Genomic DNA, 14,931 nt, shown 5'->3' with positions numbered 1-14,931 from the left:
GGACGCGGACCCAGGGAGGCCTCGCTGAGGGACTGCGGCTGGACGTGGCCAGCGCGTTGGCGACTCTGCTCCTGAGGTAGGGGGCCCAGAGAGTGTTCTGCTGCTCGCGGTGTGGCTGTGATCTGTCTTTTCCTTCTGACGTCCTGCCTTTGAGCTCTGCTGTCCGAATTTAGGGGCTCAGACGGCACTAGCTTCCCCTGCAGCGCCACTGCGCTCCGGCCGGGACACGTCCTGAGGCCTGGCTGAGAGGTGTGTGTGTGGTGCCCACGGGTCCTTCCTCTGTCTTCCGGGCTTCAAAAGTGACACGAGGCGTTCACCCTTGCGTGACACTTGGAGTGGGAGGTCACTGCGAGGCTGAGTCGCTTTGGGCGGTGGGGTTAGGGTCTGTGAGCCTGGCTGGCGTGGGTGCCTGGGGCGAAAGCGGGGTGCAGTGGGCGCCGGGCCCCTCCTGTCTGGGCTGCTCCCCCAGCACAGGTCCTGGCCGTGCACGGTCTGAGAGCTGCCCCATCCCAGGGACTCTGCCTGGAGGCTGCAGCTTGTCGGGGTTCCTCCATGTGGTTGTCTGCTGGGTCAGAAGTGGACACCTCACTGTCCCTGGTCCGGTGCGCTGGTTGGTGTAGCTGGTTCCTGGGAGCTGCTCGGCCTCAGCTTCCCTGCGCCTCGGTGCCCTGCTCCCGTCAGGCCTGGCCGGGACCTGGCCGGGACCGCGTGATTCCTCCTCTTCTTCTGCCCTGCTGCCCGAGGCGGTGTCCCCAGGGGCAGAGAGGACCCGGAGCCCTGGGGGGCAGGCGGGGTGGGTCGGAGCAGGCTGCAGTGGTCCCTCTCCTCCTCTCCCTTCACACCCTCCCTGTCCTTCTCCGGGCCCCCTCAGAGGGACCCTGGTGGGCGTCACCTGCACGCGAGGGGGACCTTGCCCCTGGGGCCCACCCACTCCACACACCCTCGATGCTGAGGAAGCTCTTTCCTTGTGTCCCCTGCCACCCCCTTTTCTTCTGCAGTACTAAACTGAACCCAGGGCCTTCACGCTGACCTGTATCCCCAGCACTTTCTGTTTTTCACTTTGAGACAGGGTCTCCCTATGTCACTAAGTAGTCAGGGCTGGGCTTCACCTGCAGTCCTCCTGCTTCAGCCTCCCCGAGTGCTGGGACCACAGCTCTTTCCATGTCAGCACTCACCTCGCCTCTCTGGAAGCCTCAGGAAGCACAGCTGCATTGTTGACCCCTCCTTATCCATTCCTTTGAGCTTTAGTTCTGTTTTCTAGATGCTAGCTAGAGACGACTCACCCAGCTGGACCTGCACAGTACAGTAGTTACGGAAGTGGAGAGGGTGCCTGGCTTGAATCTCAGATCTGCCACTCACCATGACATTGGGCAAGTTTCCTAACCTTTTCGGTTTTCTTTTTTGTTTTTGTTTTTTTGTTCTAGAGGATTGAACACAGGGTCTTCACGCTGAGCTGTTTCCAGCTTGTCTCTATTTTAAATATTACACAGGGTCTCACTAAGTTGCTAAGTTGCCCTGGTGGGCTGGGACTTTCGATCTTCCTGCCTCAGCCTCCCAGAGTGCACTCCGTGTCTCACTATCTTCTCCTTACAGCAGGGCATCCCTTGTTGGAGGACTGAGTGAAGCCTGCTTTGGAGGATTTATTTAGAGGGCTGAGCAAGCGCTGGTTACATAATGCCTTTCCTCTCCCACTGCGTCCCCACCAGAAGCTTGGGTCCGTGTCGTACTGATCTTCAGCTGGGGACCTGTCCTGATTGGATCCCTGGTTGTGCTGCCATCACCAGCTGCCCAGCCCACGTGTCCTTCGTGCTTGGGCCACCTGGCTGCCACCACAGCCCCAGAGGCACGTGTCTGCCGTGGGCTGGGGAGGCAGCGCTGCAGCCGGCTGGGTGGCTCCCGGCAGGAGAGGAGGGCTGGGGTTCCTCTGTGCCGCTGCTCACCCAGAGCCCTCCTCGGGCCCTGCAGTGGGTCCTGCGTGGCCGTGGGGACGTGGAGCAGGGGTGCCCCGGCCTTGGGGTGCTGGCTTCCGACCTCCACTGCTCCCTCCACAGCAGCTGGGCTGCACTGTCCCATCCTTCGGATGCGGGGAGTTTTTCACTGAGCCGTGCAGAGGCCAGGCTGGGCATTGAGGAGGCTGTGCAGGCTGCCCTCCCTGTCCCCCTATGGCCTCTGCTGCTCGCCAGCCTCCTTGCACTGCCCTCTTCCTTCTGGGCACTCGCCTGGACCTGTCTCTGTGCCGTGCCCGAGGCACAGGGCGCAGTGTCCTGTGCTCCTGCATGGTCTCTGCGATCCCTCGGTTTGTCCTTTCTGCCCACGCAGGCCTGGCAGGGTCTGCGGGGGCTGGGCTCAGAGTTTCTTGGGCGCACTCTCAGGATGGGCACTCTCCGGACCCGGCTCAGTCCGTCCTGCAATGGGTGCATCTTCCTCCCACACTTGAAAAGTTCTGTAAATTGCAGGTACCCCCCAGTGAGCTACAGCTCTGGACAGTGCTTGGGGCCTGGCAGGGAGGAGGGGAGTGAGGGTCTGGGCTCCTGGCCGGGGCTGCAGGCTGTGCCTCTGCCTGTCCAAGGTGCTTTCTCGAGCTCAGGGCCCTGGGTCGCAGGGGCCCATGGTGGGCTCCATTCTTTCCTGGCCATGCGGTGCCCCCTGGGGAGATCATGTTCTGGGCCGAGGGCAAGTCAGGCCAGTGTAGAAACTGGTGGGGAACTTTTCAGAGTCAAGAGAGAAGATGCGATTTTGACACAGGCTGTCTCCTCTGGCAGGGTTGCATCACCACACGTGCAAGAGCTTTCTTTATCTCCTGAGGTGCCAGCCTGTGTTGAAAGCTATTACCCAATAATTTCTAGGGGCTACCACTGAGGTGCAAGGCCTAGGACCTAACGGCCAATGTCATATTGAAAAAAATTCTGAAGATAGCTTATGAATTTTTCAAGTTCCTCTGCAGGATGAGGCACATGTTTAGTTGAATTTTTTCTATAGTAATTACCTCTAGCATACACCCACAGTCCCAGAACTTTGGAAGGCTGAGGCAGGAGGATCACAAATTCAGGCCCACCTTGAGCAACTTAGTGAGGCCCCGTCTAAGAATGAAAAATGGGCTGGAGATGTAGCTCAGTGTGAAGGCCCTGGGTTCCATTACCAATACTGAAGAAAAAATACTTCTGCTTCTAAGTGACTACATCTCAAGTACCCCTCAAGATAAGCAATCTGTGCAAATATATAAATATAAAATAAGTATAAATATAATGCAGCACTTTTGTTTCCGGTACTGAGAGTCAAACTCAGGACTTTGTGCTTGCCAGGCAGGCGTGGTACTGCTGGACTAAATCTCGGGCCCATGTGGTAGTATTTATTATTTATTTTGGGACAGGGTCTCACTGTGTAGCACAGGATGGCCTTGGACTCATAGTGACCCATCTGCCTCAGCCTACCCAGTGCTGGGATCATGGTCATGCACCACCACACCTAGCTAGGTACTTTCTTTTTTTTTTTGAGACAGTCTCACTAAAGTGCAGGCCGGCCTTGAACTGACTATGTAGTTCAGTCTGCTCTCAAGCTCACAGCGGTCCTCCAGCCTCAGCCTCGTAGTATGGTGCCTTTGAAGCTTGGTTTGAGGTCAGATACGTTCATGTACCTGGCACTCACTAGACATCTCACTTCCTGTTCATTTAAATACTTGAACTGATTACCTCCGCCCTGGAGAGGGGGCGAGGAAAAGCAGAGGCCAGGAGCGAGAGGAAGAGGCGAGAAAGAGGAACACAGCAAAACCTGGACATCACACAGTGGAGGGAAAAGTCACCCCTCAGCTGCAGACGGTCTCTGTCAGACCTGGGGCCGCGATCCTCACCCAGACACAGTGCTGGGGGACGGGAAGGCTGCACACAGAGCCGCCCAGCAGGTGTCAGACAGAGCCTTACCGCAGGACGGACGCAGTGTCATCAGGTGGGAGACAGATACTGACGAGGGCAACGTGTCCACTGAAAACTGCTTCTAAAGATTCAACTTTTCAAAAATAGACTTTACTTTTTGAAAGGAATTTTAAGTTCATGTAAAATTGAGCAGGAAAATACACAGTTCCGATACTCTGCTGTGTGCAGCCTTCCTCTGTCAGAGCCCATAGTAAGTAGAGTGGATCTTCCTGTTTGCAGGGACGGGGTCTCACTATGTAGCCTGGCCTGGCCTTAAACTTGTGATCCTCCTGCCTCAGCCTCCCAAGTGCTGGGAATACACTTGTTGCCATGCTCTTAAGAACAGCACGATTTGTTATGAACTTACATCGATACATATTATCACCCAAATCCATAGTTTTCTTGTTTCTTTGTTGTGAGATATTGTCTCACTGTTTTCCTGGCTGGTCTAGAACACCTCAGCTCAAGTGATCCTCCTGCCTCAGCCTTCCAGGCCCACCCAAGTTCATGTTTACTTTAGGATTCACTCCACTCCTAGTGTCCCCATCCTATGGGTCTTGGCAAACATCCACCGTGTAGTTATGCAGAGTAGCTTCGGTGCCCCGAAAATGCTGACCCTGGCAGGCTCTTGTCCCTGCCACTGACTACTCTGGCAGTTGTGTGTTGGAATCAGAAGGCACGGGCCTTCTCATGTTGGCTGCTGTCTCTTTGCAGTGTACTCTAGACTTCTACCCTGGCTTCTCCGGGCTTGGTAGTGCATGTCTTTTCAGGGCTGAATAATATTCCATTGCCTTATTCATCCACCAAAGAGCATCTCAGGGTTTCCAAGTTTGGTGACTGAGGAAAGCTGCCGTGAAGTTCACACATGGAATCTGGACGGGTCAGGTGGACCAGTGTGCACGCTCTGGACTGTGTGCCGAAGGTGCTTCCTGCTCCCGTTGGGGCTGTGTGGCCAGTGCAGGGGCCTCGCAGGCTGCTCACTGTGCATCCCCGATGTGAGGGTTTGCCCTCGTCTGGAGTGAGCGTCCGGACGTCCGGAACGGCATCAGGGAACCCGGGTGACACAGACTTGTGTGAGCGCGGCTCTGGACGCCCCCGCACTGTCCCACCTGCCGTCGGGTCAGGGGGCCACGTCCGGGTCCGTGGCCTAGGGCTGCAGTGAGGAGGACAGAGCAGCACTGGAACCCAGGAGCAGGACTAAGTGGGGCCGCAGGAAAGCACTGGCCCCCCTGCTCCCGAGGCCCCCGGGTGCTAAGGACAGACAGAGGCCGTCATCTGGGACGGTGATGCAGACCACTAACTTAATTCCATTACTAAGGGAAGTGGCTATAAAAGGCTGACTGGCTGCAGTGCTTTGAGGTCCAGAGCCCCCGGGCTGGAAAGGCCAGCACAGGCCACGGGCACAGGCGGAGCAGGGGCGAAGTTGAGAGCACAGGGCCTGGCAGGGACAGCGTGGAACCCTCCTCCCTCGCTCTGAGGCCCTGAGCCCTCTCCCTGGGGTGCCTGACAGGCCCTGGCCTTGCACAGTCCTGTGTGATCTGATCACGTGCAGCTCACAGACTCTGTGGCTGTCTCGCTGGTGTGCACAGGACACACGGGTCTGTGCCCTTGGGCACGGCTGGTCTGAGGACCGGGCCTTGCCCATCCCTGCCCCGGTGGCGCTGTGTAAATGACACCGACAGCAGAGGGCATGGTGTTCTCCTCTGAAGGCCGCAGCCTTGAGCAACTCCAGCAGGGCTTGACACACGTTTCCTGCCTGGCCACTGTCTGGAGGGTGGTAGGTGTGGCCGGTGGTGCGCTGGGTCAGGCCGGGGACTGGGCCCTGCAGCAGAGGTGCCCGCCGTGTACACCCCGTTGCCCTGGACCTGTACCTCACAGAGCGCTGGGCCCGTGGGCCACAAGGGGTGACCGGGAAGCCTTTCTGTGGCTCCAGGCCTGGGGTTGCCCTCCCCTGCTGTGTGGGGAACCCTGCATCTTGGCCACTGGGCTGTGTGTGCTGGTGTCCTCTGTCTCAGCCTCCCTGGCGTGGCCCTGAGGCCTGCTGTTTCTGAGCCACTGTCCCCTCTGTTCCCAGGGTGGCAGTGCCTGTTTGCACAGAGCTGTGACTGAGGCCTGGCCCCTCATCCTGGTGCCTGGAGGCAGAGGCAGGCAGGAGATGAGGGTGGGTGGGCCGTGCAAGTGCAGCACCACAGGTCCTGCCGCATCGGCTCCCTCTCTGCTTCTGTGCGGCCCACGCGCATCCTGGGAGGCAGGTGCCCGGCTCCCGCCCGATGCTCAGCAAACTGAGCGCTTCACAAACTGGCTTCTCCACCGCAGGGCTGGCCGAGGCCTCGCTCCACCCCTCTCTAGCCCCTGTTTTGTAAACACCGCCTGCCGGGTGCCTGGTCCTGAGTCCTTTGGTGAGGGCTGCGGTAAACGCTCCCAGTCAGATGCGGCCCCACTGTTGACATAGGAAGTCAGTGCAGAGCTGTGGTCCAGGCCACAGGCCCGCTCACTGGGGCGCCCCCAGTGTGGACACGACTCCCAGGGGAGAATGCTGTGTCCTTTGTCATGCACAACTTCATCTTGCCTTTCCTCAGATGACAAGTGCTCAGGGACATGGCCACTGCCTCACCTTCCGCAGCTGTGGACAGGATACTGGACGCAGGGTGGTTGCTTATCAGGGGCTGTGGGGCCTCCAGCAAACGTCGTCTAATCCACGCCTGTGCCGCTATCTCGGGGCCCAGGACACCGCAGTCACTTGGTGGGGTCAGTAGGGAGCGGAGGGAGCGAAGGAAGAAAGGGGCTGTAGAGCTCCGTGCAGTGACACAGTGTCTGAGGACAGCTGGCTGTGGTCAGCCGGGTGGGGACAGTGGACAAGCAGCGTGCAGGACGGCAGCGGTCAGGAGACCAGCGGCCTCCAAAGGAGAGAGACACCGTGAGGGCCGGGCATTGAGAAGCAGCTGAAGGCACCGAGGCGACCCCCGAGAAAGGACTCCAGGCGCGGCTCCTGACTGGGCTGCTGGGGACGGGCGGAGCTGCACCTGCCCCATCAGGACGCCCTGGGAGTTGCTGGGCCATGGAGAAAGCACTGGAACAGGTAGGGCCTGCCCTGTCCCCTCGGTGACCACCTCCAGAGGGAGGGGACACAGATGCGAGCCGTCTCGGGACGTGTGGTGTCCCGTGGGTGACAGCTATTCTGTTTCCCAAGAGCACCACAGAAGTCACTAGCAATCCGCGGCCCAGCGTCTGGACTGGACAGTCTTGCTCCTTCATCTCTGCCCGCTTGACGTTCATGAGCGTCTTGCGTCACTGAGCCAGGTGCCCCCCACTAACAAGCGTGGGCCGTCCGGGCCTCCGCTCGGCCCGACACATTCCCCTCGTGAGCGTCTGTTCCAGCAGAGACTATGGGAGCAGAGAAGCTGAAGGAGTCACCGTCTGCTCCTTCCCGTGCCGGGGCTTTCAATTTGGAGCTGTGTCTGAAGAGCTGAGCGCGCGTGTGTCTGTCTGAGTGCCTAGGACCCCTGGCCCTGCCGTGGCTCGTTCCGCGGGCCCCAGCACTCACGCGTGCCACTTTCATGAGGGCTGTCGCTGGGCCAAAGGGTTTTGTGGCTAAAATGCAACACAAGAGAGGTCTTCTAAGTCCTTAGGAAAGGCTGAGTGAACGGAGGTTATGCCGTCCTGCACTGTCATTTATCTCCTCACCGAGTTCATTGGGACATTTCAGGTACAGAGCCCCGTCACACTCATCGCTGCGATCCTGCACCTCGGCATGGCAGGTCTTGGTCCTCACTTTTCCCCACTGCCCAGCCCTCCCTTCAATCCCTCCATTCCTCCTATTTGTAAGGACTTTGTTTCCTTTTCTCATATTTTTTCCTTTCCCCTACTCCTCCTACTTCCTCCTCCTATTTAGACCTTTTCTTCCTGTTCTCATTATCTGTCATACATTTTTGTTGTTTTTTTGAGACAGGGTCTCACTATGTAGTTGAGACTGACCTGGAACTCACTATGTAGCTCAGGCTGGTCTGGAACTCACAGCGATCCTCCTGCCTCAGCCTCCCGAGTGCGGGGATCACAGGCGTGCGCCACCACGCCTGGCCTCTGTCATACATTTTGATCCTTACTTACACTTTCAGTTTCTCACACCAGAGAAACTGTTTGGTATTTACCCATGTGTGCCCTGTTTATTTCACCTAAGAGTATGGTCTCCGTGTGCATCGATTTAGCTATAAATGTCTCTACTTTCTCATTATTATGGGTTTGATTTTATTTATTTATTTTTGTACCGGGGACCTAACTCAGGACCTTGCACTTGTGAGGCAGACGCAGTGCTACTGAGCTAAATCCCACCCTGGTTTCTCGGTCTTTATGGCTGAGTAGTTCTCCATTTTATATATATAAAACACCTTTATCCAGTCACCAGTTGATGGGCAGTTGAGCTGTTTCCAAGTTTGAGCTATTACAAACTGTCTGTACTATACCTTAGGATAAAGTGGATTTTTGTGTGCACAGAGTGTTATACTCCCAGCATTTTAGGTTCCTTGCATCAACATGTCATTGTCTTCTTCAAAGTGTATGTGGACTTTTGAGTATTCTACCCAACTTAGATTCCTATGCTCCCTGGAACTTGTACTCCTTCCTTTCCTTTTTTTCTTCTTTCAAATTGAACCCCAGAGATAAAGGCAATCTCTGTACCATTAAGCTACATCTGCAGCACTTTTAGAAATTTTATTTTAGACTTGTTGTTACCCAGTTTAGTCTCTAACTGGTGACCCTCCTGCCTCAGCCTCCTGAGTAGCAGGCACTTCTGATGGCCCCAAGGTGTCCCTGAAGATGCAGGAAGGGATCATCGATGCAGTTGGTTACCTGTATCTTCCCCACTGTTCCCTCCACTCTCTTTGAGGGCACAGATTTCCCGTCCTAGGGTGGTATTGTGCTTGCTCCTTCCTTTCCCACAAGTGACCTAAGGACTGGCCCCGTCCTGCTTCTGAGGAGGGAGGCAGGAGGGACAGAGACATGGCCTGGGTACCTAAGGGGTCTGGATCTGGAGGGAGCCAGTGACTCGGGCCAGGGCGGTGGTCCACACCCCTAGGCAGGCCTCAGCCTTGCTGCCTTTCACCCATTCCAGGCGGTGTGGCGCTAGGCATGACTCTGAGAAGCTGCGGTTTGAGTCAGCCAGGGTTTGAGTGCAAGGGAGGAGAGGTGGCGCAGTGGCCACTGTCCAGAGCGCTCGGCAGCAGGGCTCGGTGATCCTCAGAACCCCATAACTGCAGCCCAAAACATCTGTGAGGAAATGAGCCGAGAGAGCCATCATTTAAAGCAAAAAACACAACAAGGCAGAATCGGGAGCGAGCTCCCCCTCTGGACTCCTTCCCTGCACCCTGTGGAGCCCATGCTGTCACTGCTCCTGGTGCGACCCTGGGAAGTGCAGCCCGTGTGTGGAGAGGGGCCTCTGCTCTCTGGGCCCCAAAAGGAACCCGGGCTGTGCAGTCTCAGCAGCACCGAGATTATTTTCTTCTCCGAAGCTGTTGTTAGAACACCACCATCCGCTGAGTTAGTCTCTGCACATTTACAGGGGAAGCCGGGCGTTCTGAGCGGCCAGTGTATTGGATTAACAAACGCCGAGTGACCCTAACCTGTGGCCCTGGCCCACGGCCAGTGTGGCTACACCGCACCCTTCCCAGGACACAGAGAGGTGACACGGGGTGCTGAGCTGTCCCTGCCTGGGGCCCCTGGAGCAGGAGGTGGTGGTGGGAGAAGAGCGCTCGCCTGGAATCCCTCACGGCAGCTGCCTCTCCGGCTGGCAGACCCTGGCCCCACGCGAGTCCACACCACGGCTGAGCAGCAGCCCGCACAGCTGCGGCGATGGCGCGGTTCCTGGGCCAGAGCAGTGAGGCGAAGGCTTCCACCTGGAGGAGGGATGGCCAAGGGCTGGGATCTGCGGGACTCCCGCCGTCCTCAGGGGGACTGCAGGAACCACAGAGGAGGCCCGCGGTGACCGCACCCCTCTGCGCTTCTTCCCGAGTGTCCCGCTGAGGAATCCAGGGTATTGGCAGCAGCACTGCTAGGAATAACTTTCACTGAAAACTTACAGCAACGTGCTCGGGAGGTGAGGGGTGCAGTTGTCCCGCTTTCCCTGGGAAGGACTGAGGCGACCAGGACAGACAAGTGCAGGAGCGGATTCACCACGCCTGCGGTCACCACTCCTCCCACGGACTGAGTCCCGTGGGCGCATAGCTGCTCGGGGGCGGTGGGCAGGTGAGATGGTGCAGGCCGCTTCCCTCCGACGCGATGTGCTCTTTGCCTTTCAGTCTCCACACTCGGTGTGGGAAACAGAGGGAAGTTTTATGTTTCAGAAACTGGCTGCTTTGTCTGCAGTGATCTGAAAACGATTCTGCCCAGTGCCTGGGGTTCCAAGGTCGGAGCCCATGACTGACTTTAGCCTGAAGCTTCTTGGGGAATTTGGGCCCATGGTGGGGGGGCAGGAGACTCCCATTTCTCTTAACTGAAGCCATTTCCTTCTTATTCCCCGGAGAAAACCATCGCAGGGCGCCTCTCTGTGGAGCGAGGCTCTCGCCAGGTGGAAGCAGGCGTCCTGGCCCCACTGCGGTGGCTGGGACTGGCAGAGGATGCTGTGGGATGGAACTTGTGTAAGGCTCGCCACATGGGGGCAGACCCGCGGCCTGGTGCTGCCCATGCGCTTGTGTTCCTGTGATCCTTAGCTTTGGGCTGAGTGGTTCCTGCACCTCTGTGGGGGGAGGCACCCTGCCTGCCCGCCAGCTTCCCACGGCCTGGGTTCCGAGTGTGTGCACACTTACCTGACACGCAGGACAGTGCTTCCTGGAGACCGCCCTGCGTGTCGGTGCGGTGTATCCTCCCAGCTGTCTCCGTCTTGCTAGGAGAGGCCAACAAGTGTTTCCACGCAGCCGCGTCTCCAGTGACACCTGGTGACGGGAGCAGCACAACCTGCTTTGCATTAAGACTGAATGATAATATACACCCCTGCTGGTGCACACCTGCCATCCCGGCACTCTGGGAGGCTGAGGCAGGAGGGTTGCAAGTTCAAATCCAACAAAAAATACAAAACGGGCTGGGCTGTAGCTCTGTGCTAAGGCCCTGAGTTCAATCTCCAGTTCAAAATAACGAAGATATACCTCAGTTTTTAAAAATAGAAAATTAGAAAACGTGTGCAGGTTAGAATTAATAAAACATGGATAAAGAAAATACATGAATACTATTCATCCATCAAAAGAATGAAATCCTGTCCTCTGCAACAGCATGGGTGGGCAGGGACCGTCATGCTAAGCCCGACACAGGAAGACAAGCATCGTATGACTCTGTGGGCCCAGGCCGGGCGGGGCCGGCAGTGAGCCCCGCTGCAGGTGGCTGGGAGAGCACACCTGTGTGCTCTCGTGCAGCCTTGGAAACGCCTGGGTCCCCTGGAGGCCGCTGCCCCGCACGCCTCTCCTGAAGTTTGCGTCGCTGAGCGGGGCCAGCTCGCCAGGCTCCACAGCGTGTGCGGTTTCCAGGGAGACCTGCACTGACCGCCTGCGCTGGGTGCTGGGCTGCCGGGCCTTCAGGTAGCGTGGGAGGTGACTGTCGCTGTCCGTCAGCCCTCTCGGGCCCTGCCCAGCCTCAGTGTAGGAGCCAGGCACGGGGCAGGTGAACTCTGGGTGCAGAACCCCTACAGTTAGGTTCCTGTCTCAAACTACGTCTGTGGGTTGGGTGCAAGGGGAGCTCACCGCCCTGTTGTCTTTGGCTGTCGCTTTGTGTGTCCTGTGTTCAACCCCCGAACTTAGCCTGGGGCAGTCTGCGCTGCTCTGAGCCTGATTTCCCTTCTGCGGATGACTTGGAAGAGCTGCCAGCAGTCTGACCGAACAAGAGCACCCATGACTTAGCTGGAGGTGGAGGTGGGTTCGATTATTGGTACCAGCTGGGTAGGAAAAACACTGACCCAGCTGTAGCTGCTGGGAGCCCTGGAGAACCGCCATGTGGGTCAGAGCCATCTGCCGCCTAGAGCCAGTAGGGGCATTAAAGCCATCAAAACCCGACTCTATGATGTTTGGTTAGGTTCATGTGGTCTGGCCCAGAGTGGTTTTTTATACCAGTCAGAAGTACTTTTGTTTTGTAGTCTCATGATTTAACTCAGTTCTTTTCCTTTTTGAGACAGGGTTTCACTATGTAGTTCAGGCTGGCCTTGAACACGCGGCAATCCTCCTGCCTCAGCCTCCCAAGTGCTGGGATGACAGGCATGGCCACTATACCTAGCTGATTTAACTCAGTTTTTAAAGCTTGCTGCAAGTCTTTGGAACAAGTATGAGCTTGCTGTAGTGGATGGGTACATTTAGGATGGATTTTAATATGTTTTTGTCACTGAACTCTTGAAACCGATCTAGGTGAACTGCAGGGGTTAGAACCCACCCGGGCCCAGAAGAGCCAAAAGTGGTCTGAGGATGAGCTCTGTGGGCCGGCGCCGCTCAGAGCTGGCCAGCCTCTGCTGGGAAGACCTGTGCAGCTCTGAGAGCCCCCTCGGAGCCGGTCCGGGTCTTTGGGCCATGGAGCACCCAGAGTTGGGCGGGGCTGGGCAGACAGCTGAGACCCAGGTCCTCCTGGTGTTGCTGTCTCCCATGGGCAGAGATGCCCTCTGGCTCCGGTGCTGCAGATGGTGCAGGAGATGGAGGAGTCCACGGCCCTGGTGGAGGCGCTGGATGTGTGCACCCAGGCAGGCGGAGGTGGTGGTGGTGGGGAAAGAGTGTTTCCTGCTGTCAGAATAGTTTCTCAGACTTGGAAGTGGGGACGGGGAGGTACTGACTTCCCGGGCAGACGCTCTGTCTCCAGTGGGCCCGGTGCTCTGGGTTTGCATCTCTAGAAGACAAAAGCAAGCATGTATCACACCTTGGATCGCCCTGAGTTCAAGGCCAGCCTGAACTGCATACTGAGACCCTGTCTCACCCACCAATAATAAAAAAAAAATAGCTGAGATGTCCTGGGAAAGACACCGGCTCAGGAGGCTGAAAAGGGAGTCCTTACTCCAGGACCAGCTCCTCCCGCGGCTGTGACAGCTTCTGCAGATGGCGCCCGCCCGCTGGTCTTCCTGTGTCACTCTGCCTCGGGTCTTGTCCTGAAGCAGAGTGACGGAAGGTGGAGCCGTGTGTCGCTGAGCACGCCCGGGGCCTGGCCACTGTGCGCACAACACCCCTCTGCACAGAACGCGGCTGCCGCTTCCAGTGGGCTCAGCAGGCTCGCTTGTGTCTTGCAGGTGAACACCGAGCCCCTCACTATGTCTGACGGAGACTACGATTACCTCATCAAGTTCTTAGCCCTGGGTGACTCCGGAGTAGGGAAGACCAGTGTTCTATACCAGTACACGGATGGTAAATTTAATTCCAAATTTATCACCACGGTGGGCATCGACTTCAGGGAAAAGAGACTGGTGAGTTCTGCACCCTTCGTGCAGACCTGGTGCCTGCCCGACTATGTGTGGCTGGGCGCAGGGCGGGGGGAGGATGGAACTGAGGCCCTGTCCGGCATGCAGCAGCCCTGCTGTCCCCTCAGCCCACAGCTGCTTGTCCACCTCTACCTCCAGCTGTTCTCTCCTCACCCCTGCTTGTGGGCCGCTTACCAGAGATGGTTCACGCCTAGAAGCCCAGCTTCTCAGGAGGATCCAAAGGTGGAGGCCAGGCTGGGCACTGTAGCAAGACTTTGTCTCAAGATACAATTTACAAGGGCCGGGCTGTAGCTCGGCGGCACAGCTCCTGCCTGGCACGCATGAGGCCCTGAGTTTGGTTCTCGGTACCAACAAAACAAAAACAAACACAGCAAACATTTACAAAGGCCTGGGCTGTCGTGGAGCGTGCTCAGCACGCCTAGGGCCGTGTGTCCAATCCCCAGAATCTGAAAACAACAATAAAACCCAGAGAAACAGAATTAAGCTGAGCTGAAAGGCATGCAGAGGAAGCATAAAGATTAGAGTGGAGATAAGTAAACGCTCTTTTCTTGGAAATGATAGCTACATTTCTAGAAAATGAAAGGGCAACGGTGCCAAGCTTACCTACTAGAAAGATTGTGAAGAAATACTATAAAACCGCAAATGTCATAATACACAGGGATGGAGAAGTTCTAGGCACAGATGAGTGAAGTAGACTCAGGAGGAAGTAGAAGTCCAGGTGACGAGCCGTCAGCAGGCTGAGGGACCCAGCAGCTTCCCACAGGAGAGGCCGAACGAGCTGGAGGCAAGGACACCGGCGCAGAGAGGGTGGAAGAGTCTGGCTCCTCCTGGGAAGCCTGTGTAGTTAACAAAGAGGTTCTGAGGGTCCATCTGCAGCCCAGCAACCCCGTGAGTGAGCGCACCACCAGCAAACGGGCCAGCAGCAAACAGAACACGAGCCACGCATGCGTGGCAGAGCTTAACACGGGCACAGAAAGGTTGGTCTGCATGTAAAATGTGGTGCTGGTGCTCACCTACAGTCCAGCTCCTCAGGAGGCCTTGGCAGGAGAATCACAAGCTCCAGGCCGGCCTGGGCTACTCAGTGATGTAGAATAAACCCTTGACAAAATCCAGCACTATTTCTTGATTTTAAACAAATACTCAGCAAATGAAGATTGAAGGGAATATCTTCATCCTGATGAAGGCATCTGGAAAGCCCACACTGAGACTCCAGAGGTGAAGCTCTCTACCTGAGGTAAGCGAGGGGCTGCCCCTCAGGCCTTGCACCCCACGCAGCACCAGAGGCTCTGCTGGTCAGTCGGGCAAGAAGAAGAGACGCGAGGAAACTGGAGGGTAGGCAGTGAGAGGACAGGACCTGCTCTTCCGCCAGGCATCCTCGGGAAGGACGGACACAGTGTGTGTGCCTGTGGGGCGGTGTCACACCCGCATGGCGCCCTGGAGGGGTCACCGCGGCCCCCAGTGAGGCCCCTCAGATCCACACGGACCTGCAGCTCAGATGTCAGAGAAGTCTGGGGCAGCAGGAGCTTACGCAGGGTGAGGTTGTGTTTCCCAGGGTGCCAATTTATTTAACTTTTTTTTTTTTTTTTTGTACTGGGA

The 14,931-nt window shown here is 57.0% G+C and overlaps 1 protein-coding gene across 6 annotated transcripts in view; it reads left to right on the top strand.

Moving 5' to 3' along the window:
* Positions 1-14,931, top strand: part of Rab27a (RAB27A, member RAS oncogene family) — a 38,359-nt gene that overhangs the window by 13,308 nt on the left and 10,120 nt on the right. For 4 of the 6 annotated variants that reach the window (XM_010609046.3, XM_010609049.3, XM_033765261.1 and 1 more), the window contains exon 2: positions 13,147-13,320. In XM_010609046.3, coding sequence (XP_010607348.1) covers positions 13,168-13,320 — 153 coding nt within the window. In that variant the 5' untranslated portion in view covers positions 13,147-13,167. Of the gene's footprint in view, positions 77-6,572; positions 6,988-13,146; positions 13,321-14,931 lie in introns of those variants that run through there. The other 2 variants (XM_010609048.3, XM_033765260.1) reach the window with 2 other exon arrangements.

Source organism: Fukomys damarensis, unplaced genomic scaffold (genome assembly GCF_012274545.1).
Source record: "Fukomys damarensis isolate Sample0158 unplaced genomic scaffold, DMR_v1.0_HiC HiC_scaffold_17, whole genome shotgun sequence".
In the NCBI taxonomy this organism is placed as follows: domain Eukaryota; kingdom Metazoa; phylum Chordata; class Mammalia; order Rodentia; family Bathyergidae; genus Fukomys; species Fukomys damarensis.
Note: the sequence above shows the minus strand (reverse complement) of the source record. Positions and strands in the feature narration are given on the sequence as shown.